This window comes from Prenolepis imparis, unplaced genomic scaffold (genome assembly GCF_030444845.1).
Source record: "Prenolepis imparis isolate NDT839.2.m4 unplaced genomic scaffold, iyPreImpa1.0 SCAF_12, whole genome shotgun sequence".
Taxonomy (NCBI): domain Eukaryota; kingdom Metazoa; phylum Arthropoda; class Insecta; order Hymenoptera; family Formicidae; genus Prenolepis; species Prenolepis imparis.
In genome coordinates this window covers 14,038,063-14,064,565 of record NW_028141170.1, presented here as the reverse complement: position 1 = coordinate 14,064,565, position 26,503 = coordinate 14,038,063, and the positions used below count along the sequence as shown (strand labels likewise).

General features: G+C 35.6%; 1 protein-coding gene across 1 annotated transcript in view; it reads right to left on the bottom strand.

The window, feature by feature from the left end:
* The window catches only part of LOC145943387 (uncharacterized), a 69,255-nt gene extending 45,346 nt beyond the window's left edge, over positions 1 to 23,909 (bottom strand). Inside the window, exons 1-5 of the mRNA XM_083050902.1 lie at positions 23,873 to 23,909; positions 22,325 to 22,417; positions 21,830 to 21,973; positions 11,970 to 12,054; positions 11,647 to 11,787 (exon numbers count right to left, since the gene is read on the bottom strand). Coding sequence (XP_082907028.1) covers positions 11,647 to 11,787; positions 11,970 to 12,054; positions 21,830 to 21,973; positions 22,325 to 22,417; positions 23,873 to 23,909 — 500 coding nt within the window. The remainder of the gene's footprint in view (positions 1 to 11,646; positions 11,788 to 11,969; positions 12,055 to 21,829; positions 21,974 to 22,324; positions 22,418 to 23,872) is intronic.
* Between the last annotated feature and the right edge of the window lie 2,594 nt (positions 23,910 to 26,503).

Genomic DNA, 26,503 nt, shown 5'->3' with positions numbered 1-26,503 from the left:
AGATTGCCGACACGGGGTGCGACCTCGTCCTTGAGCCACTTGGGTCGTGTGGTTAGTCCGTGGATGTATTCACTGGACTATCGACTCCAAAAGTGTTCTCTCATTACTGCAAATGACGCCATCGTGATAATGTGCTTTCACGTTGGCCAGTCATCGATGGCTCGGGCACAGCGAGAAGTGGCGCCCCGATGAGGAAGTGACCGGGTGTCAGCGCCGAGATGTCGTCAGGGTCGTCTGAGAGTGCCTGCAGCGGACGAGAGTTAAGACAGGTCTCGATTTGGGTGAGGAGTGCTCAACTCCTCGAATGTGAGGGTGGTCTCCCCGATCACCCGACGGAGGTGAAACTTGATCGACTTCACGGCGGCCTCCCATAGACCACCGAAGTGCGGTGCCGCTGGCGGGTTGAAATGCCAACGGATTCCTTGAGCAGTGGCAGCAAGGGCGATACCGCGACCTTCGGCTGACGATGCGTTGAAGAGCTCGCGCAACGTGCGGTCTGCCCCGATGAACGTTGTGCCGCAGTCACTATACAGGTCGGTGCACAGTCCTCGGCGGGAGACGAAACGACGGAGGGTGACGATGAAGGCCTCAGAAGAGTAATCTGAAACAACTTCAAGATGAATGGCCTTCGACTAAAAACAGATGAAGACAGCTACGTATCCCTTGTGAGCACGGTGTCCACGGCCCTTGCTGGTCCGGATGAGGATCGGTCCCGCGTAATCCAGACCGGTGCTGAGGAATGGCCGATTTGGTGTCACCCTGTCGCGAGGGAGGTTGCCCATTGGAGGTTGTGTTGCGGTTGCTCTCCATCGAGTGCAGGTCACACAGCGGTACAGCTGCTGCTTGACGACGGTCCTCCCACGTGGCACCCAGAAACGAAACCGGAGCAGGCCGAGCGTCAGCTGTACACCTCCGTGCAGAGTCCGACGGTGGCAGGATTAAGAGTCGAGTCAACCAGGAGGTCGGCGGGATTATCATCGGGTGCTTCTCATCATGCGGCAGCAGTGCGTGTTTGAGACGTCCTTCTACCCGCAGCACACCTTGATCATCGAGGAGTGGACTCAACCTTGCCAGTGAACTACGTGGTGGACTGGTGCGTCCAGCCTTGACAGCAACTATCTCGTCTGGGAAATGAAGTGTTGCACCACTTGAAGCCAACGAAACAGTGCGGCATCCAACTCGTCCGGGTGCAGCGGCAGGCCGGGGGTGACACGATGCTTCGCAATGTTGATCCAGCGACAACACCAGGCCGTGACTCGCAGCAGACGATGCAGCGTTGGGAACCGGAGGAGAAGTTCTGGTTCGACGGCGATGTGTCCCTTGGTCACTAAGCTGGTGGCTCTTCGTTCAGGAAGATCATCCTCTGGAGCCTCCATTTCTGAGCTGGGCCAAGCAGCCTCTCCCTTGATTAGCCAGGTAGGTCCCGTCCACCACAACGAGTGGTTGAGCAGTTCGCTAGGAGTAATGCCTCGTGATGAACAGTCCGCAGGGTTGTCCTTCCCGGCCACGTGTCTCCACTGAGCGTCTGGAAGTTGCGTCTGGATGTGAGCCACCCTGTTGGCGACGAAGGTCTTCCAGCGTGTGGCGTGTCCGTGGACCCAATGCAGCGTGACCTTCGAATCGGACCATAGATGTACTGGTGTAGCTGCAAGAGCGAGAGTGTTGCGAACATGTAGTGTGAGGCTGGTAAGTAGACCGGCGGCGCAGAGTTCAAGGCGAGGCAACGACACCTGCTTGACCGGTGCGACCTTGCACTTCGCCATCAACAGCTTGACTGACGCTTCGTTCTTTTCAGTGCTGCGGAGGTAGACAACAGCGGCGTATCCTCGCTCTGATGCGTCGGCGAAGCCATGAAGCTGCAGATTTGAGAGGTTGATTCCAGTGCCGAGCCAACGGGCCACACGTATGTGGTCGAGAAGAGGAAGCTGGCTCAATAATTGTTGCCAGCGTTGAGCGTCCTTGTCAGGTAGTGGAGTGTCCCAAGCCAGTTGCTGAAGCCACGTCGTCTGGATCAGGATTTTTGCTCGGATCACGACAGGCGCGAGCCAGCCCATCGGATCGAAGAGCCGTGCAGTCTCGGCGAGGACCCGTCTTTTTGTGAAGTCGCTGATTGTGTGCGGATGTATAACGAATGAGAACCAGTCGTCTTGAGGATGCCACCGGAGACCCAGAGTGGAGTGGCCCTCAACTTCCCATGAATGCGATGAGCGTGGGAGTCGATGGTCTTGCGGGATTCCCTTGAGGACTTCTTCGTTGTTCGAGGTCCACTTTCTCAACGGAAATCCGCCCGCCATGCAGAGATTGCGCAACTCCGTCTGGAGGTTGACTGCGTCCGCCAGGTTGTCCGCACCAGTGACCACGTCGTCGACGTAACAATCACAACGTAGTGCTATGATACCATGAGGAAAACGTGCCTCTTCGTCTGTTGCGAGTTGTCGCAACGTTCTGATGGCGAGGAACGGTGCACACGCCAGTCCGTACGTCATCGTCTTCAGCTCGTATTCGTGGATGTCGTCAGCGTCATTGTGGCGCCACAATATTGTCTGGAAGCGACAGTCCTCGGGATGAACAAGAATTTGGCGGTACATTTTCTCGATGTCCATGACGAAGACGTACCGGTGCCACCGCCATCGAAGTAACACGTCGGCGAGTGCTGGTAGGAGGTTTGCACCAGTGAGAAGATGGGAATTCAGGGACTCGCCGGACCGTGTGCGTTGAGACCCGTTGAACACGACCCTGAGCTTTGTGGTGGTGCTCGATTTCTTGAGGACCCCGTGGTGCGGTAAGTAGCACTTGAGACTGGAAGTGGTTGTCGGCGTGCTGACTATCTCCATGTGTTGCAGGTCCTCATACTCCCGCATGAATCCTCGGTAGAGGTCACCAAAGCCACGATCTTGGCGGCCCTTCCGCTCCATCGCTCTCAGGAGGCGTTCCGATGGCAGACGAGTTTCCTTGAGCGTCGTTGGCGGTGATGAAAATGGCAGTCTCACCATGTATCTTCCTGCGGCCGTGCGTTTGCAAGTACGCACGAAGAGCTCCTCGCACCTGTCCTCGTCGGGGGTAAGCGGGGCGATTGATGTCGGCTCTCTCTCCTGCTCCCAGAATCGTTGAACCAGGTCGGCTAGGTCGTGGTCGGCGGTGCACTGGAACGTGCGACGGGGACCGTCGGTTGCTGCTGCATTGGAGCCCCCGGACAGGATCCATCCAAGGATGGTCAGCTGGGCGATTGGCATCTCCGGTCCGCCCTTGCGCACTCCCTCCTCGATGATGAGGGAGCAGACTTCTGCTCCCAGGAGTAGCTCCGCTGGGTCGTCGTCCAGAAAGCGCGGGTCGGCCAGCTGGAGGTCTTGAATGTGAGGCTAGCAGTGTCTATCCCTTGAGGCGGGACCTTGTTCGATGGAGAGGCGCGGCAGCACGTACGCCACCACGGAGAACTCGGCGTTGGTCACATTCGAGCTGATGTTCAGTGTGACCTTGCCGCGAGTAGACCCTGGACCAGCTCCTCCGATGCCAAAGATAGACAGCTCCGAATAGGATCGAGGCAGACGCAGTCGTTGAGCCAGGATCTCCGATATGATGGACAATTCGGAGCCTTGGTCGATCAGTGCTCGCACGGCGTGAGGCGATCCATGTCGGTCGGCGATATTCGCGCGTGCAGTTGCCAGGAGGATGGTTTTTCGATCGTCACTCTGATGCCTAGTGGTCAGTGTAGTGGCTAGTGCGGTGGCAGATGTGGTTGCTGCAGCCGTTGAAGGTGCAGGTTGTGCGCCGTGCAGCATGGTGTGGTGACGTGCGTTGCAAGTCAGACAGTTCTTCTTCGACTGGCATCGTGAGAGAAAGTGATTTCCCAGGCAATTAAAGCATAGTTTGTTTGTTTCAACAAACGTTCTCCGTTCGACAGCGGTCTTGGCCTTGAAGTCGCGGCACGTCATCAGTGCGTGTTTCTCGTGGCACAATGCGCATTGTGGTGAAGTTGATCCGTGCTTCGCGACGTGTGATTTGGCGGCCCGCGAACCGTCTCCTGAGTTCTTGTGGACACCCTTTGGTCGTGCGGCGTTGAGGGTCAGAATCCGTCGGCTAATGAAGTCGAGAAGTGTCTCGTGTTGTGGCGGTTCGGCGGACCCTGAAGTGGACGACTCCCACTCCAGGCGAGTGGTCGAGTCAAATAATTCAGCGACCAGGTGATTAAAGAGGTCCATCCCGTGAGTGTTGGTTGGACGACCGATGCTCTCCTGTGCGTTGACGGCGGTGGTGACGGCGTTGTGAATGCGGCTCAGCTCATCAGCGGTATCTCCCTTCATCTTTGGCACGGCCATGAACGTGGCAAAGTTGGAGCGGATAAGTTCTCTCTTGTTGTCATAGTGTTTGCTCAAGATCGCCCAAGCGCGATCGTAATTATCACCGGTGACAGTTAATGATCTGATTAATTTTTCAGCCTGCCCTGTCACACTCGAGCGGAGGTGGTGAAAGCGCTCGATGGTGGAGATCGATGCATTCCCACCAACGACGGACAGCAATAGATCTCTGAAGGATGGTCAGTCAGCATAAGTACCGGAGAACGGCGGCACCTTGATGCGCGGCAGCGAGGACTTCGATGCGACGTCGTGAGTTGGACGCACGGGCGGCTCCCGGAATAGTTCGGCGTAGCCATCCAGCAGGCTACGCTGCGCCACGTAAAGATTTTCTGTATCCTCATGCAGCTCCGACTTGAAATAATCGCTGTCACTAAATTTGTCTTTCAGGGCCGCACGGATGAGGTCATGCTGAGTCTCAAATTTCGACCACAGCTGATCGAGGATTCTGGTGCGTGTGGTGACGGCACTGGCGGTGATGTTGGCGTTGCCCAGTTTCCTCAGATACTCCACCGAGCGTGAGATGCGGACTTGGATCTCGCGTTGAGAGTCAATCAGCGTGGCTACATCCATGATTGCTGCTCGCACTGGGTTCTGGCGGACACTCACTTCATTCCACCCGACAGGTCACGCTCACGAACTTGCGGGTGCCGGCGCGACGACGCGATCCGGCTCGAAGAACCAAAAATATGTTCGAGAACGCGCCTTGCGGAGAAAATAAGTCAGGTTTTATGTATCAAAGTTTAATCAAATTAAATTAACTGATTAACAAAAATTATACACGCACAATACTAATAAACAAAATTAATCAAGTTTCAGAGTGAGTGATCAAAATCAAAGTACAATGGTAAGCGGCGGTCGTCAACGAGTTTGCGGTTTTAACAATAAGCGGAGATGCGATATGCGGTTTGACTGCGATATAATGAGATAAGGCTACCAGATTTTTGTCGGCGCTCCCTTTATTGTCTCGGTGCAGGAGCCCGTCACGTCACCACGCGCCAATTAACTTTCAACAAATTTAAAGTTGTTGAGGTGACGCAAGGGCGCCTGGTGCCATTGGTTGTCTCGCGATCCGCGCTGAGTCGACACGGGCCTGACATGCGCGAGGCAATCGATTGTTCCATCGATTGGCCCTCGGAAATCACGTGATCGTTTTGCGCATGTGTTTCGCGACGTTGGTAGTTGAAACTCAGCGCGGTAACCGTTGCGTATTTGTTATTTATTATTGACGCTTTAATTGCCTCGATGATTTATGACATAGTTATTCCTAGGTGAACTTTTTTCTGCTATTTATTCGACCGCGAAATATTATCACAACAGCCGAAATAAATTAAAGCGGATATAGTATTGCAATTTCGAACAAATTTTAATAAAATGTTATAAAAGAAATGTATACTAAGAGTTATATTTTTTTTAAATATAATACTTTTTTTTAAATATAATAAAAATATAAAAATATAATACTACAAATAGCAATTCTTAACGGTAACCTTTTTTTTTATATTTAAAAGAAGTCAGATTGTGGAATTCTTTTAGATATCATTTATGTGATGTCTTTCTTTCCTCTAAAATCGATGCATTGGAGGACTTATTGATATCATAATATTATCATTTTGATGGAGTTATCGGAAGTCCGACTCTTAAACTTGAGTACTTTATGAATTTCTTTTGATAATATATTGCTCACTGGGTAACCATGAAAATAAATTTCTCTTTTGGAATTTTTGTGTGTAGTTTAATATAATTCCATCTGTTAATAATACTTCCAATTGCAAGATCTAGAGATACATTTGTAAAAAGTGAAACCACATCAAGTGAAATTAAAACATCCTGTTCTCTTAATGTTTTTCCTGACAGAATGCTGTACAATTCAAAACTGTTATTTATGTAGGTAGCCGATTTCGGGATGCTTTTTGTTAAGATATTGTGAATAAATGAGGCTATATTATATAAAGACGTGCTGATAGAAGATACAATAATTCTGAACGGTACATTGTCTTTATGGATCTTAGGTAGACCGTAAGCTTTGAATAGTATCGAGTCACTCGAATGCAAAAAATAATATTCTTTTTTGGTAATGTGCTCATTTTTTAACCAATTCTTTAATATGTCATTAAGTTCCCTTTCAATTTTTGATGCGGGGTTCTTGTTGATCAAAGTATAGGTTCCTTTTTTATCATTTAGTAGGTCTTCCACTTTTTCGATGTAATTGTCTTTGTTTAGTGCAACCGTTACATTGACTTTATCAGTACGCGTGAAAAGGATGTTAGGATTATGAGAGCAAAATTGTTTAGTTATTATAAATGGAGCATCGATAATAATCTTGATTGAATAGGGTTCGTGTGATGATTATTCCGAATAAAATGATGGAACTGTGATATGGAAATGTTGCGGATATTTGTAATGTTATTGATATTGTTGGTGTTAAATTCAATATCATTAATAAACTCATGTATGGCCGTTTTTTTTATTTTTGTGATCGGGAGGCTGAAATTACTGCCTAATTGTAACAAATTAGAGACCTCTCCCGGGATTTCATGACTAGATAAATTTGTGAACCATTTTTCATTAGTATTATTTAAAGGATGAACAGGTTTTTTTTAGGAAATCAGATGCTTTGATATCTGTGATAATAAGATTGTTATTAATAGTAGTAATTGGTTTATGTTTTAAACTATTATTTAAGTTATAACTGAAGGTTATTGGTTTGATGTTTTTAATATATGCTTTGTTTTTTTCCTTTAGTAAACCTTGTAATTCTTTCACATTCATGTAGATAATGAATTTTTTATGGTAATTATCAAAAGCTCTCATGTAATGTTTTGTTACGTCAAACCATATGTATGTAGGAAAACTATTGAAAAGAATTTGGTTTATAGTGTATTTTTCATTATGTAACAATTCAATTAATCAGTGAAGATCAAAAATCTCAATTTTTAATGAATCAACCTTGAATGTATGCAACATTCTGTCTCTTCTTTTTAATGATCTATGATGATATAAATTAAATTCAAAGTTACATAAATTTATTAGATGTTTGGGAAATAAATCCCAATTTTTGCATGACCTTAAAAAAGTTAGTTTTGATGTGGTTTTTACTTGTAGTTAACATCAATCCATTTTTTTACCCAATAAGCTGTTCGCTCACCAAATGTTCTATAAATAAAATCGAAATTAAATCTGTGATATTTGAACCCAAAATTATTATAACGCATATTAGGCCCGCGCAAATAGATTTAGTTTTTAGTTAATAATATGTAAAATATGTAAAAGAGAATAATAAAGAATTTTTAAGTTTAAATTATGATGTAATTTCTTTGTATGCATTTCCAATCCGCACTCTCTCCCACCCGTAAACAGTTCCCTAGCTCTTATACGTATAGCTCCCAATAGTTGTGCGGTCCTTGCGGGGGATGACGTCATGCGGGGAAAGGGGGAACGCGATGCTAAGAACCGCCAGAGATAGCGCGAGAGGTGCACGCGAGAAAGGAATAGCGCGAGAGCGCTTAGAAGAAAGAGTGTGAGGCGTTTATGAGAGAACGCGAGGCACATGTGAGAAAGAGATAGCGCGAGAGACGCATGCGAGAGAGAGATGTTTGCAAAGGAGAGCGCGAGATAACGCGAGAGAGGTTTGCAAAGGAAAAAGAAGAGGAATTTTAAAATAAAAACATTTTTAATAATACTAATTTTTAATTATGAATAAATGTGTATTTACATGTGTGTGTGTGTGTATGTGTGTGTGTGTGGTGTGTATGTGTGAATTTAAAATTTAAAATATAAGAATATATAAGAATATAATAATATAATATGAATATAATATAAAAATATAAAAAATATAATAATATAATATGAATATATAAGAAAAATACAAATAATAAGATAAATAGATAAATAATATAAATTTAAAATACAAAATATAAAAATTTTAAATCGGCGGCAAGCGGAGGAGCAGCGGCTGCGAGGTGGTGGGGCGGTGGCTGCGAGGCGGTAGAGGACCATTATGGGATAGCAAGGGGCCCCTTCTGCATAACAGAAAAATTTTGTTAATTAATTTATAAATATTTTAATTTATTTAAATAAATACAAGTATTACATACTGCCTCCATGACAGGTTAGGGAGAATACGGTTCCTCAATATCTCGGTCTGAAAAATCATAATGGTTCCTCAATATCTTAGTCCGAAAAATCATAATCCGATGATTCGCATGATGCCGATGGTGATGGCATATCCATTCGACCAATATATGGGTCCTCAGATCCTTTAAAATAAATCACACAGCTTTTATAGCGACGTCGAAAGCATTTGATGTTGTTGTGTGCTCTGAAGCATTTAGATAAACCGCCAGTTGTTCTTAAAATATCTTCATGAATTTCTATAAAATGGGCCAAATCTTTCGTTTGGGGTTTCTGTACACCGAGTTCACGATTTCGTAGAAACTATACCACCGAAGACATGTCCTTCGATTTTTTCTGAGTCGCCATTTTCACAACACTTGTAGAATTCTCACTTTAAGTGTCCCAGTACAATCTCCAAAAGTTTATTTTGTGCAAACACATATCACATATCACATATCACATGGAAATATCTGACACAATGATTCTCTACAATTGCAACACCATCAACAATCCACTGCATTGTGTAATTTAATCACATGCTTTCGTACAGCATACATGTGTCCGAAATCTTGAATAGAGATCATACATGAAGTACATAAAGCCAGAGCACCACCCGTAGAATAATAAAAGTATATGGCGCAAACTTTTGTACGTCCGTTTAGCGCAAGGATTTGTGAATTAGACTTTGTCGTGAATATCCGTAAGGTCCTCACTGCGATCACTAATATAATTACTGTCACTCGACGACGCGTGATCTTCGTCAGATTCGTCTACACTGTTATCCTACAACTCGTGATCAGATGACTCGTCTAATATTCTCTCGAAATTATTATTTTCCATTTTCGATGACACTCACATCTTCATCACTATCTTCGATGATAATTACTTCTTCTATATTCATTATTTTTTCTTCTCACTTGCAATTCACACAGGATACTTAGCTCGGAGACGGTTCGAGACTTTTTGACGTGGAGACAGACCCTCTCCATAAGTTTCAGCCCCATCTCCTCAAAAATTATCGCAATTCTTCCTAGAAAAAATTCGAGCGGCCGGACATCGGCGCTCCCTAAACAATGAGAAAGAATCCCGCTTAGGGGGAGGGGAAAGGTACCGCAAAGGCTGCCGAATATCGGCGCGTAATGCAACATGGTCTTTTACCGCGAAAAAAAACACGTGTCCCGACGTGTTCATTGCGATAAGCGTGATCCCCCAAGACCCCCTCAGATGATTGTGGGAAGGGGGCGGTACCGCGAGGGCGGCCGAATGTCGGCAAAATTATCGCAAAAGAATTCTTCCTAAACAATGAGGAAGAAACGTCGCACCCTTTGGGCAGGGGGGGGAGGGCGGAAGTACCGCCAAAGCGCGTCGCCTTATGGCGGAGTGGAGGGGAAGTACCGCGAGGGCGGCCGAATATCGGCGCTCACTTTGCAGTGTTTTGTTTATATTAATATGTTAGATAATTCAAAGTAATACAATACGCTGTTTTGTTTATGAAAAACAATACGCGATAAGCGTCTCCCGCACAGCGATAAGCGCCCCCGCCCTGCGTGACGTCATCCCCCTCGCCTACGAGATCCCCCTCGCCCCGCGTGACGTCATACCCCCTCGCCTCGGAGAACCCCCCCCGCGCTCCCCTCAGAGGACCTTGGTTAGAACTCTCCTTGTATTCCTACTAATCTCAAGTATGAGATTATTCCATACAAGAAAAGACTTGGCAGTATACCAAGTAGTAAAAATTCGTGCCCTGTGCACAATTAATTTAATTCCAGCGAAAAATTAAATTTCGTTAGAATGCGCATCAACATCCGCGGTCGGCTCTTAAGGCCTATCACTTATATATTAATATATTATATTAAAATATATTACAACTACATATATTATACAAATATAAGTGATAGGGCCTTAAGAGCTGAACGCGGATGTTGATGCGTATTCCAACGAAATTTTAATTTTTCGCTGGAATTAAATTAATTGTGCATAGGGCACGAATTTTACTACTTGGTATACTGTCAAGTCTTGTATGGAATAATCTCATACTTGAGATTTTTATTCTATACATCCCCTCTAACCCCCCTAAAGAATTAAATGCGAGAGAAAAATATAGATCCGAAAGTCGCTGAATCGGGAATCGAACCCGAGACCTTTCGCTTGCCGGGCGACTGCTCTTCCATCTGAGCTATTCAGATCCTTTCGATTCTATATTTTTCTCTGGTTTTTAAATAAATACTTTAAATAACGCCTTTTCGGCCGGCGTAAATAAACAATAAGAATTACTATTAAGGCTCTTCCGTAATCAATACAAATATAAGTGATAGGGCCTTAAGAGCCGAACGCGGATGTTGATGCGTATTCCAACGAAATTTTAATTTTTCGCTGGAATTAAATTAATTGTGCATAGGGCAGAATTTTACTACTTTTCCATACAAGACTTGGCAGTATACCAAGTAGTAAAATGCGTGCCCTATGCACAATTAATTTAATTCCAGCGAAAAATTAAAATTTCGTTGGAATACGCATCAACATCCGCGTTCGGCTCTTAAGGCCCTATCACTTATATTTGTATTGATTACGGAAGAGCCTTAATAGTAATTCTTATTACATATATTATAGTATATTTTACTACTATATGCTATATTATAGTATATTTTGTAATAATATTAATAAATAAAGATTCTATCAATAATGAAACTTACGCAATTAGCTTGTGCTATAGGTTCTATATTATCTATATCAGTGCTGGGATTTACTTGCCATTTACGGCGAGATTTCGAGACGCACGCTTCTTGCCCCCCACTCCTCGCTCGCGCCATAGCAACGCAGCGCCGGCCGCTCGTAACTAAGGAGCGCGGCACATAGTCTCAGGAACGTGCGTATCAAACGTAATAGCACAATTAGCATTCTAATAGCAAAAGTTATTATTAAAATTTTCTATTCAATCTTTTATTTTGTATTAATAATACAAATAGTTATTATTCTATTATTAATCACGTATATGTGTTCTTTTGCTATTTGAATGCTAATTGTGCTATTACGTTTGATACGCACGTTCCTGAGACTATGTGCCGCGCTCCTTAGTTACGAGCGGCCGGCGCTGCGTTGTTATGGCTCGAGCGAAGAGTGGGGGGCAAGAGGCGTGCGTCTCGAAATCTCGCCGTAAATGGCAAGTAAATCCCAGCACTGATCTATATCGTCGTTCCATGCAATTATTTGTACACGACATCCGTTTCCGTTATTAACATAAAATTTGAAAATTTTATATTGATTATTATCTCCTACGTATCGTGACGACTCAATGACATCAATATAACCGATAATTTCACTATAAGTATTAACATTTTTAAATTAATCGTGACTTTTTAAAACTAAATTTTAAAAAAATGCAAAAACATAATAAATTTTTAAATAAAATTAAAAATTATACTTTTAATTTTTTAGTTTTAGAAAATAAAATTTTTTATATATAACTGAGAATGATTAAAAATAAATTTATTTTAGACTTACACAGTTGAGTCAAAAACTTGAATAGTATCTATTGCTTCATTTGTGGAAAACAAGCTTATTGGATCTATATCTTCTTCATTGAAATCTTCATTAACATCAGTATTTTTTTCATTAAAATCTTCATTAACATCAGTATTTTTTTCAGCCATTTTTTTGGAAATATGTATTCTGCAGATAGAAAACTTTAATTAATTATTATTATAATAATTTATGATTAATTATTTTTATTACATTTTAATATTTTATTAATTATTGTTATATTTTTTATTATTATTATATTTATTATATTTGTTAAATTATTGTTAATAATAACATTATAATTATAATTATTGTATAATATTATAATTAATAAATCTTAATTATTATTAACGATCGCTAGTCAGAAAAATAGGAGTAGTGGAAATGATCGACCAAAACTAGCAAATAATAAATTTATTTAAATTTCACGACGTTTCGACCATATGATTGTGGTCCTTTTCAAGTGAAACAAGATAAAATTAGTTACAATTACATCTCAATTATACACGATTGTCATTGTACAGCATTTTTTATTAAAAAGTCAAATAAATTGAAAGTGCAAGACAGCAGACAACATATCCTCCCGAAGGATCGTCACAGAATTATAATTAATATTAATAATTATATATAAATGATTATGATTTTACTTAGAAAAAAATTAATACAATTAATCAGATTTTCGTCTTATTTAATTAAAAATGCATAAGAAATAATAAACAGCAGTTAGAGAAATTGCAAAACGCATGTTAAATTCAAATAATCAAGCTGTTGAAGAGATCGATTAATTTTTTAATATATTATATATTTACTTTACTCTTTTTTTATTGAAGAGCACAATGGTAAAATTAAAAAAAGAGTAGATAGAATGGTATAATAGATTAATAGAAAGAATAAGTAAAATGTCAAAAGTTATAAAACCTAATAAAGCTAGATTTAAAGGAAAAAAGAGCGTTCAAAGAAATGAAAGAATAATATTGAAAGAATAACGAAACGAATAAATAAATAACAGATATAAAAAATGATAGATTTACTTACTTGGAATATGAATTATCAGAGCAATATTTTTGAACAACGTCTTATCCGCACGTATTGATGTTTGAATTAACGAAACAAGTGAAACTTATTTAAAAACAGAAAGAATATCTTATATGAATATGCATGCGTATCGAAATATATTTGACATTTGACTTGTACGCTTTTTTTCTATATATACAGGGTATCTTAATCACATCGAATGTTTTAATAGTAACATAATATAGTATTATAATTAATACATTATGACTGCGGTCAAGACTGCACAACGAATGCTTCGAAACATCATTCTATCTTTATTCTCCTAGAATGTAGAACAGAGATAGAATGATGTTTCGAAGCATTCGTAGCACAATCTTGATCGTAGTCCAAATTGCATAGCTGAAGGAAATAAATGGCGCGCGCGAAGCGCGTGCTTTGTAGTGTTCTAGTATCATAAAATCGGTGTTTACTCGACATTGTAAAACAAAAATAATAATTAGCACCAACACAAAAAAGAAACTAAAAAAACGGGACACTAACTAATAAACTAACTACTAAACTAAAATAATCTTAACTAAAAAACTAATTATAGTTTAAAAACTAATGTGAAAGAAACAAATACACTAAAACACGCGTACACAACACGCAAAATGTATTTATTTCACGGGAAAAACTGCGTAAAGCGATCTATCGTATAAAAACGCTTTGAGCGTATTATGCGATGCGATCCGTGGCACAGCGCGAGTAGACTGATTGTCATATACAGATTGCAAGAAACATCTGAACTTAAAAAATTTGAATGTTATCTATCTAAATTATACGTGTGCGCACGTTTGCATTTAATAATTAAATTCCTTGTAGAATTAAACAATAATTTTTTATTTGTTCTTCATTACATAAGAAAATTTTATCTTTTTAATAGTAAAATGTTAAAAAATGTGCGTATAATTTTAATAGTTATGAAATAATAATTTATTAGTTGATTGTTCTTATACATAATAACTTATTTAAATACATCTTTGAAAAAAAACGGAAAAAAAAACTGAAAAAGCAGGGTTCGAACTTGAAACGTGCAGGATTCTAGCTCGTCGACTCACTCGCTCGGCTACACATGCTACCTAACGTTCCTTTCCACCGGCATGGTACATTAGACACACGGAAACTTTAAATAATTGTAAATTATTGCACGTTGGCATCGTACTTCGTATTAATGGAAGCGGCGGTAAATATTAAATATAGTGCAATATATATTAAAAATTATACAAAATCCAGGTGATCGAAAAAATTGATTGTTCCTTTTATTTTGGTTAAGATAAGATTTATTTTATATACATATATATTTTTGGAGGATCACGAATTTGCTTGGGACAATGTTGAAGTTCTGGATGAAGAACTGAGTTATGGAAAGCGCTTAATGTCGGAGATAATTTTTATTAGTAGACAAAACAATAGTCTGAATTTGCAGAGAGTCTACACCATTCTTATCTCACGATCGTGGAGAATCTATCCAAGATATAATATTCAAAAACTTGCGCGCGATGATACGTCACGATGTATGTATATCCTACCACAAATATATTGTTATTGTTTTGTTACCGACAACCAGAATGTTATAGAATAATTATCGTTACTGCCTGTTTGAACTTCTGTCTGTTTGTATCTCGGCCGTATCGACACGCGATATTATACGGATAAAGTGAGTCACCTCCTGTTCTTCTTTCTTATTATCTTAACGCATCCTATAATCAAGTTTTTTAAAAAAAGGATGATGGTCAACTCAAAAGATCCGAGGAACTCTTCCTTAACGGCTGGAACCGGAGGGAAGCTCACCGTTCGGGGTTTCGTTACTGTCGTTTTTAGCCAGATATATTAGCGCTGTCTCTTTACTTAAATTATAATGCGTGAGTAACCGCTATGAATTTTTATCCTCAACACCACATAATTACTGATTTGTACTTTTATCTTGTTCTGTATCTTTAGATGCTGAAGATGGTCCGATACTTGGACCGAAACGTTCAATAAATTAGTTTTATAATAACTCTAAATCTTTGCGCATTTCTTACCGCGCTTGGCTCGTAATTAGCCCGTCTTACCTTTGATATATATTTTTATAATTATATTTTAGTTTCTATACAAATTATATATATACTTATATATATAAAGAGAAAAGATCGCGCATATTATATGGAATCAAATACTCGATATGCCGTGTTTCTCAACACGAAAATTATGGGCGTAGCACGGACACGCACCAAGTACAGACTTTATTGACCGTGCCAGAAAATGGGTGTGCAAATAGTTCCAACTTTGAAAATGGGTGCGAGGGGCGTTTCAAGCAGTCCCGTAAAACGGTAACAGGCAAAACGCCGGCGTGGCCCCTCTCATCTTTCTCTCTGTGTTTATATACAATTTAAATGATACGCGTATCAAGTAGTGAATTTGAGCTGATCAGCTAATAACTGAACCAACTTACTAGTTATTTACTATTTGATACGCGTATCAAGTGCTCGATGTAAACTAGGCCATTAAAACAAGGACGAAATTAAGCGAGGTTAGAAAATCTGTCATATGTGCAGTAGGAGATATAGAAAAATGATCCATTAGAATATTTTTATTATTTAAATAATAAATTATTCTTTAAATAGAAATAAATTATTTTTTGATTTATTTTTATTTAAATAATATTCTAACAGAGCGTTCTTCTACAGAGCCTACTCCAGATATAACAGGTATTCTAACCTCGCTTCCGTTTCTGTTTTAATGTCATGTGTTTCTAATATTAAACACGTGTAAGTTTACGGGATATTGTCCCTTTTTACGACATGACGCATTGGATAGGCAATTTTTCTAAAGCCGGCGTCACATGATGTACGTTTTTTTGTATGATTAGCTTGTATGCTAGCTTGTATCCTGTACGTTGCTTGGTTTGCTGCATAGAGCGTTGTATAAACACGTCACACGAAGTTGGTTTGCTGTATGGAGTGTTATATGAAGACGTCAGACGAAAGAAAACGTCAAACGTCAATCATAGCTGGTTGATAGGTTTTGATAATTAAATAAAATATTTTAAAAGAGATTGATATGGAGGAACAACAGCTCCTGTATATAGTGATAATTAGGATGCTTCACAGCATATAATGCGGGTTCTTTTTTATATGCCTCTATAAGAGAAACTATTTGTTCTTTATTCCACATTTTTATTAAAATATTAATATTCTGTCAAACGATTTTGACATATCATATCAACAGTGAAGATTGCATTGAATGAAACATTTCCGAAACGCTGATTGGTGCATGCAAGGAAACGAGCACGAAATAATGCACCGTAACAAACATAGAAATCATACAAGCTAGACTTTCGCACTCAATGCATCGAAGTGTCTGGCATGCACAAGTGCAAGCACAGCAGCGTACAAACTAGCGTACAGCTAATTATACAGAAAAACCTACATCGTGTGACGCCGGCATAACATAAAAGAATTCAAGTATTTTAGCAACATGAAACAAGTGTGAACATGTTTCCTAACAGCATATCCAAAAGACGTTCAGAGGACATCCAGAGGATATCCTAACATCCTCTGGATGTCCCTTGAACGTCTTTCGGATATGTGTGCTGTTAGGTATAAGACATTTAATTAAAAGTGAGTATTGCGGTTATATTTTCATAATTTATAGGTAATAAAGAGTAAGTAATAGAGTATGCAACATAACTTTAATCATTTTTCAGTTAATCAATTTTCTTCTATTTACAGTGGACTTTTTGCTAGAAATAATGCATGGTGTAAAACACATATAAGTGCTGAGATAAATATGGTGCAATCACAGTATGAAACATTTTCACTTTATTTTCTTATGGTTTGTTAAATCTAAATTATTATAATGACAATTGTACAGGTAAGATTGCAGTACACACAAAGGATCTTCAAGTCACGCTGCTTATTAATATTATATCATATTTATTTTCATTTTAGCAGAATACAACAATAGATGAATGATAATCTGCATCTTATCACAGATCCAAGTTACATCGAATATCAAGAAGGAATCCATTACAAAACAGGAGAATCTTTTATGCGAGAGCTTAATATTATAGTCTCCGCTAATAGAATCTTGTGATCTGTAATGGAATGATCAACGCTTCTTCACTAGCTTGCAGTATCTGTGAAAGTGTCTGTTGAATCAATCATGATTTCATATATTTGACATGTTAGAAGATTGAATAGCATTTGTATTGCTATTTAATTACTGAATACATCAGCGAAGACAGTGCTTTAGCATGACACACCCAAATACAGAATTTTGTATATTATTTATATCACAAAAGAAAAATCTTATATATTTTTTTAACTGATTCATTACATTTATAATTACATTGGAATGTACATATATGTATATACTATTTGTCAGAAAAATAATATTGTATCAATGTGATAATTATATTTATACATTTTAATAATTATATTTAAATGTTTATGTACTATCTCAAATAATGCATATATATAATTTAAATAAAGAATTAGCATAGATATATTATAAATTTGTATATTTGTTTATCGGTGTGTTTTGTATGCTGCTGTAAATAATTAAAAACTGTACTGTACTTTTTCTGTACTTAAAATCTCATGATGCACTGACATGTTGAGATTTTTAAGTGCGAAAGAGTACGGTACAATTCTTAATATTGTTTACGGGCAGTATACCATACGCAAAATACTGATATAAAAATATACAAATATTTAAATATATCTATCCTAGCAGAATTTTTAAATATGTATATGCATTATGCGAGACAGTACATAAACATTCATGTATAATTATTATAATATGATTATCATACTGATACAAGATTATTTCTCTGATAAATAGTGTATTCACATATATTCATTCCAATGTAATTGTAAATTGGTTAAGAATAAAATATTATAAGATTTTCTGTTATTACAGAAAATATATAATTGCTGTATTTAGGTATGACATGCTAAAGCATGCATTTTATATTGAATGACTTGTGCTGATACAGGTGTGATTCAACCCATTAAGTGTATGCAGTGATATACTAAAATTGTTGTTTCGATTGATTTTCTAAACTTAACGCATACACTTTTTCCTTTTTTTCTTTCTCTCCTTCTTTTTCACAATATATATATTGTATATTTATATTGAATAGTAATTGTTTATTTATTTTATCTTTATTTCTTCAAATATAAAATATATAATTATAAATGTAATGAACAGTTACTAACAGATACAAAAGAACACTCATATATCATATTGTTACTATCGCATTGCTATGTATTTACTAGTTTCTGTCCTAATTTTATAAATTTATATTACTAAGTAAAAAATAAACTTTTTTTACAAGCTGATCGTGTAAAATAAGAGAGATATGTATAATATAAACAATGTCCGACGATACGTATCAAATAAAAAATACATGTTAAATGAATTATCCCTAACAAAAAATTCTCTATCGTTTTGCGAATAACAATTCAAATTTCTGAATTATTAATTACAAAAGCGTCATGGAGATTTTAAATAATTAATAACTGAAATTTTTTCGTGTTTGTTTACAAAATAGTTGAAGACCAGTTTTATTCAGGACTTAATCTATATATATTTTATATTTGATACTATTGTGAAAGATACTCTGATGTATATATGTATATACTTATACATATATGTGTATAGTTATTTTAAAAATAAAATTAAAAGAGAACAACCTTTAAAAAAGAACATTTATTATGAATGCTACACGTAAGTTGCACATAAGTATATTATTGCACTATTACATATGTGTATTATTCTATTCTAATTTCTTTACATTTCTAAATAATAGAAAATAGACTTTCTTACAAACTCATAGTTATATGTATCAAATAAAAAACCTTTTTTATCAGTAACATTAATTGTGACTATTACATTTGTACTATTGTTATGTTAACTTTACATCTCTACATCTATAAGTAAAAAAATAAACTTTATTTTTATTATTATTATAAATATGTATATACCCCAGATAGCCAAATCTGTCAAGAGCATGTATTAAAACTGTGTGCTATATATTTTTGTCAGCAAAAAAACTGCAGATTTGGTATAAAACTTGTTATATCAGATAATGATAGCAGAACGTTGGCAGAAATGTTATAAAATCTGTTGACATAATTTGGCAGCAAGTCAGTAGCAGAAATCAAGCAGGATTTGTATAGAATTATCATAGCAGATTGGTAGTAGAAACCGAGCAGGATTTGCGCAACGCAGTTTGGTGTCAGATTGACGGCAGAAATCGAGCAAGATTTGCGCGCGCACAATCTGATGGCAAATTGACAACAGGATCTGCATTTTGCAGTTATTTAATAGTTCCTTCGCCTACCGCTATGCGATGTATTTTCTCGCAATCAAATTTCTGTTAAAAATAGATATAAAGTCTGCAAGTCGTGGCTATTAATAAAAGATCAAAAGTATATTTTTCTATCAGTTTAATTTTTGATATCTGACAAGTCTAACATGAGAATATTAAACTTATTAGAATCAATAGGATATATACATGGAAAATTATCCATTTACTTTCTATTTAAAGCATAAAGCAGAATTTAATTCTCATATAAATTATATCTTAAATTTTATAAATTATAAATTTAATTATTTTTGCAATTTATTTTATTAATTTAATTAATAGATTAAATTGAACATTTAAAAAATTGCTATGAGATATAACTACATACAATATAATATGTTATATATTAACTATCATATTTATGAAAAAAAAAATAATTAGCGGATAACACATCTTAATATGCACCTGTTATATTCATCGAAAAATATTGAATTTTATTATACTTATATGTTCAAATGGCAAGGAACTGCAGATCCTGCTCGATTTCTGCCGCCAATCTGCTATTAGATTGTGTTTGACAGATCTGCTCGGTTTCTGCCGCCAATCTGCCATCAAACTATATGTGCAGATCTGCTCGGTTTCTGCTGCCAATCTGCTGTCAGATTTTGCTTACTAACTATGCTAGCAGAATATCATCAATTGCGGACACAGTGGATAGGAATCTGCCGTAAAGTCATGATTAGATCTGCTGTCATACTGCCGACATGCTGCTAACATTTTGCTATCTGGGTACTGCACATACGTATATTGCACTACATATAATACTATTTTTCTATCAGTCTTGTATCCAAATAAAAAAATTAACTTTTTTAAAACTGATTATTTTCATATACATAAATATCTGTATACGTATACATACGTATATACTGTTTTTTTATTGCACTATATATATGTTGTACTGTTTCTAACAGTCTTTATCTTTTGCAATAGTCTAATAGTCTTTCTAATAGAATTTTTAATTCTTTTTTTTTCATTATATTATTTAAATTTAAACGATACGTAGCATAACTGAATAAATTTTATATGAACAAACTAAACGTAATAGATGATATACATATCATTAAACAATAAATCTTATATAAATCTTATATAAATTATAACATAAATCCGGTAACTACATAATTATGTTTAAATTTTCATTTGCTTCATCTTAATACGTTTTTGATTGTGTATCCACGTTTTAATCATAGGCACGCTTCGTTGTCCTAATAAGTCAGGATGCTTTTTAATTAATTTTCCAATTTCATTGAATGTGGGTAATTTGTTGTCAGTGGAATCTATGTAATGACCAAAAGCATTGATAACGATATGTTTTTCATTTTGTGTCCATCGATTGCGACTAGATACTGGAAATATTAAAATATTATTAATTTATATAATTCTCTAGAGATTTACATATAATATTTAATCGACATTTTATAAAATATTTCAAGATTCATATCTACAGAGTATATGACAAAAAGTTTTGAATTAAAAATATACATGTAGATTAAGTCATCCAGAGCAAAAAGTTTTTTATTCTGTTTTGCAAACTATACAAATTTCAGAATTATTAATTAAGAAAGCCTTTATATAATATGGCCATTTTCAATAATTAATAACTCAAAATTTTTCGTTGTTTGCAAAAAATAATGATAGCTTTTGTTCAGGATGACCAAATCTACATGCATATTTTTTACTCAAAACTTTTCGTTACACACCTTAATATAAATATAATATAATAATATAAATTAATATAAATATAAATATAATAATATAAATATAATATACATATATAAATATAATATAAATATAAATATAAATAAATATATATAAATTAAATATATAAATGTATACAGAATAGATTTTTGGACATTTTAATCAATCCACTGGAATATTTCAGAGCTCTTAAGTTTAAGACAAAAATGTTTCAAGAAAAGTTATTTGATGTTATTTGATCATCTAATAGTGATCTTTATTTGACTTTGAAGTCTAATCGAAGTCCAGAGGATTATTTCAAGGTCAATTTAATTTTTTAAATAAAATCACTATAATTTTTTTATTTAAATCGATTCCTTGCAATATTTGGCATAAAATGTTATAAGAGTGAGATGACTAGAAAGTGAATAGTTTACGAGATATTTTGTACTTTATTGTGACTTAACTTTACATAAACTATGAAATATCTTGTAAAATATTTATTTTCCGATATTCTTATCTCGATACTTTTATGCACAAAATAATGAGAAAAATCAATTGATGTAAAGAAAACACATAGTTGTTTTTAAGAAAAAACATCTAGCTGCTAAGTTGCAAATTACATATTTTTTCCTAAAAACAGCTATGTATTTTCTTTTCACCAATTGATATAAATAAAATATAAAATCAAATCTGTAATCATAATCAAATTTGTGCATTTATGTGTATTATTATTGCAAAATAATTTTTTACTTACTTTTTTTTCTTTGTTGAAAATCCTGTAATTGACGGTTCTGATCAATCAATTTTTCCTTTATATTTATCACATTTTGATCATTTTGCATATTATCATCTAAATGACTAGTATCCGACAATGTATCAGGTTCATCAACATCTTCATCTACATTTACATTAACAGAAATTTACATTATATTTACATTAAATTTACATTACATTTATATTAACAGAATTTATGAATCTATGACAGGTATTATAATCTATACCGATAGGATGTTATATTTAAAACTGTTTTAATTTTATCTTTAGATGTAAACGCCGTTTTATTGGCTACATAGCATCTAAAGATAAACTTAAAGCAGCCTTAAATGTAAGATTAAATTATGAATGCGTGCTCTTCTACATAAAAAAAATCTATATCTTAAATTCTAAATTAGATCTATCCATTCCTTAATCATTACTTGACTAAAATGTGATTAAAAAAATCAATATTATTTATGAAAGAATAAAGTACCTTGTTGAAAATCTTGAATGACTTTTCTGGATGCAATTCCTTTATTAATTTTGTCATCGTAAGTTTCTGTAGTCTTCGTTGTATTTTCAATATCTGAAAGTTCAGAGTCAGAATCATCACTTTCATTAGGTTTGTTCGTTTTACCTACACTTTCTCCACTTTTGTAGAAAGTGTACACTATCACGTTTCTTTTAGAAGAAGTGACGTCAGAGTACGCTGTTCGTTTTGCGAGTATAGCTACACTATAGTGGCGATTTCCCTATACTTTTTACACTTGGTCTTGAGGAGGTGTGAAATTTGTAAAAAGTGTATACCTACGATTCCCGCGAAATATAACCTATGCATGATTAACACCAACGAGACCTGAACATCGAAGAAATATTTAAAATCTTTATCAAACAGCTGTATTACATTATTAAAATGAATGCTTTTATGATGTTAAAAGATGTTTATTAATGACATTTTTAATATTTTTTGACATTTTTAATATTTTAAGTTAACACATATTTTAGCTGTTCACTATGCAAAAAGAAAATTTGCAAGTAGTAAAATTTGCAAGCATTGCTCGAGATTCTAAAGGAAATTGTATTGTCAGCGGTGACAAAATTCTCTGCACGTCCAAAGGTTAGAAAAATATATTTTTCAATAGAAATTATTTAATAGAGCTAATTTAATTGCAATTTCAATTATTATTAAAACTTTGGTACTTTATTTTTCAAATCAAGATTTTTATTTTATTATTATTCAATTTTATAATTTTTTTATTGTGATAAAAATTAAATAATCGTGTGTTTTAGTATTTATAATTTATTGCCTTACGTTTTTTGGTATATTAAATTGTTTAGATGGATTGAAGTTCTTAATTCCTAAGAATTCATTATCATTGGACGCCAAGGCAATGATCTGCCCAGTTGAGGACGAACTGTATCAGATTCAATTAAATAATTTAAATGATAAAGCAAACAATGCATCAAATATTGACATTGCTAATGAATCATCTACTTCAGCAACAATAAATGATATTGACACTGCTGATGAATCATCTACTTCAGCAACAACAAATGAATCTGCCATAATTAAAAGGAATCATGGTGCTGATTCTTCATTTTCATGGAGTGATGAATCTACCAAATATTTTTTATCTTTATATCGAGAGAATAGAAAACTTGTTCCGTCCAGAAAGTTGAAAACATTAAAAGCAATGTGGATTCACATTGCTAATACGATGACAAAGTCTGGATATAATGTTTCCCCGCTACAAGTTGAAAACAAATTTAAAACGATGGAACGAGCATATAAGAATATGGTGTCAAACAATAAAAAAACAGGAAGAGGACGGGCAACATGTAGTTACGAAAGATACATAGTCAGTAGTCTTGAACTCAGGGAAAAATGATGATTGAAAAGATATCGAATCGATGTCGAATCAAAATGTCAAAGATATCTATTTAACATCGATTAGACGTCTTTTCGATTATCATTTCTCCCTAGAAAGTTCTTTTAAAAGTGATTAGTATTATATAATCTAATATTTGACCTAATACTGACCTAATACTTGACCTAATACTTTATCTAATACTGACATATTGTTAACAGTGAACTATCCAAAATACTGGGAAATAAACACAATATCTTACCTCTCGTGACTTCTTCAAATGATGGTTTAAGAATTCGCACAAATACAATAGATCTAACTACTGGTGTAAGTGCATCGCAATCAATACTCCATCCGTAAGTATTGCAGTACCTTTTTACTGAAGAATAAAATTTTCAAATTGAATTGAGTTTCCAATTAATTATTAATTGTGTTAATGGTTTCATTTTTTATATATAGACTGCAGTCATTAGCACACAAAAATGTGACGGATAACGTAGCAATGACTGATGAAACTCCGATAGTTAACGAAAATCTGGTCGACGATTTGTCCTCTTCTAGCAATGCCTCTGCCTCATGTAAAATAGTCCAGTTGAATTAAACTTTTGTTTAAGTGCTAAAATATTTAAAATTGCTTTTGATAACGTACAATACTCTGTTACAATATTTTTGAAATTACTATAGTGCCAAAAACAATTTTTAATCGTGTTTTATATATTACAGAAAACAGGGAGCACGGCGAAATTAATAGCTTCATGTCAAAAAACTTTAGAAGATTTAGCAGCTGACCGACGGGAACAGACATCAAAAAAAGAAAATTTCTGCAAAGAATTTCGTGATTATATGAAAAAAACTGTTGAACAGTTCGTGAGGTCGCGAATAATCTTCGAGAACGTAAAAACGTGTTAGTGGAAAATTTCATTACAACAATGGAAAAAAAAATGCAAGCTTACATTAAGGGTGGAAGAAACACATGTTATCGTACTTTATACGATTTTTTAATTTTATTACGACTGTGATTTTAATTTTTCGTCGAAAAATATATATACATTTATTTAATTTTTCAGTTATAAAAATTGCAAACAATATTTTTATTTTATTACGAGTGTAATTTTAATTTTTCAGTTATAAAAATTGCAAACAATATTTTAATTTTATTACGACTGTGATTTTAATTTTTAAGTTATAAAAATTTCAAACAATAAAGTTCATAAACATTATAAGTTATAAAGTTACATAAAAAAAATAACGTTATATTCAAAAGATTTTTTTTATTTAGCATCTCAAAAATTACAATAATGTAATAAGCAATTTGGCAAAAATTTACTGTAAAAGTCCTATGTCTGGTATAAGTACTGTGGTTGTGATGAATTTTATATTCACATTAAAATATGTGATTTTATTTCTCTTTTTAGTAATAAAAAATGTTAAAAGTATAATATATTATTGTAATAAATCTTATTTTTATATTAAAATACATGATTATAAAATACATGATTATAAAATACATAATTATAAAATACATGAATATACATGATTAATATACATTTTCTTATTGTATATTGTTGTCCTTTGTTATATATTTTGTTTTTGCTATTGCATAGCTAGTTGACGGCATATTTCATCTCTAAGATGTCGTCCCTCATAATTATCTTCTATCATTTCGATGTTATCGTTAATTGGAAAATGTCTTGCTTCGTCATCAGCATAATCATCTGCAATTGGATCGTCGAATAGTCTCAAATCGTTTTCGTTTGCTATGTTATGCAGCACACAGCATGCGTGGATGACTTGGAATTCGAATCATATTTCTCAATTTTAAATGGTACAGTTGACGGAATCGTTGTTTTAAGGTACCAAATGCATTTTCGATGACACGACAAGAACTTAACTTCTGATTGAAGTTTCTTTGTGCTCGCGTAAGGTGACCGTTGTCTTTGTAAGGTACCATCAAACGTTTCATGCAGGGATAAGCGCTGTCTCCAAGTAAAAAACCATCATCTATAAACAAATAAAGTATGTACATATTGGCTGGTATTCATAGTTTGTCTTATATTTTTCTAATTCTTTGTCCTTGACTAAAAAAATTACCTACCTCCGCAAATATCATCTAAGCTGTTAAATAAAGAGGATTCTCGTAACACTCTGGCATCATGCACCGAACCTGGGTATCCTATAAAAACGTCAATGAACTTTCTTCGGTGATTTGCCACACCTTGCATTTGGATTGAGAAGTATTGCTTTCTATTTATATATGAATCTTTGTCATATAAAAGTTTATCAATTCTGATATGCGAACCATCAATAGAACCTAGATGAGTGATAAATTAAATAACGTTATTGAAAGTAACACTTTAAGGGCTACAAAAGATATATTTCCAATTACATAATTGGTTTTACCTATGATTCCAGGAAATCTTTTTTCTTGTAAATAATGCTGCTTTGTTAGATTTCTCTCTTCCAGTGAAGGAAATTTTATAATATTAGGTGCAATTGACATTAAGAATGTCGTTACTCTGGATATTATTTTGTACAAAGTGCTCAAAGTAACACCAAATCTATCTGCCACATCTCTGTTGGATGCAGTTTGGTGCCCTACAAACCACAAATAACACAAGATGTGTTTCTCTGGTGACGTAGGCTCAAAACCAGCAGGGCCTTAATAATAACATGAAATAGAAGAAAACGTGTTACTACAGTTAAAAGATATCTTATAAATAATATTTTTTTAAATACCTCTCAAAGATGTGAATACTGGAGATCTTTCAAAGCGATTAATCAATGTGTATGCAACTTCTCGTGAC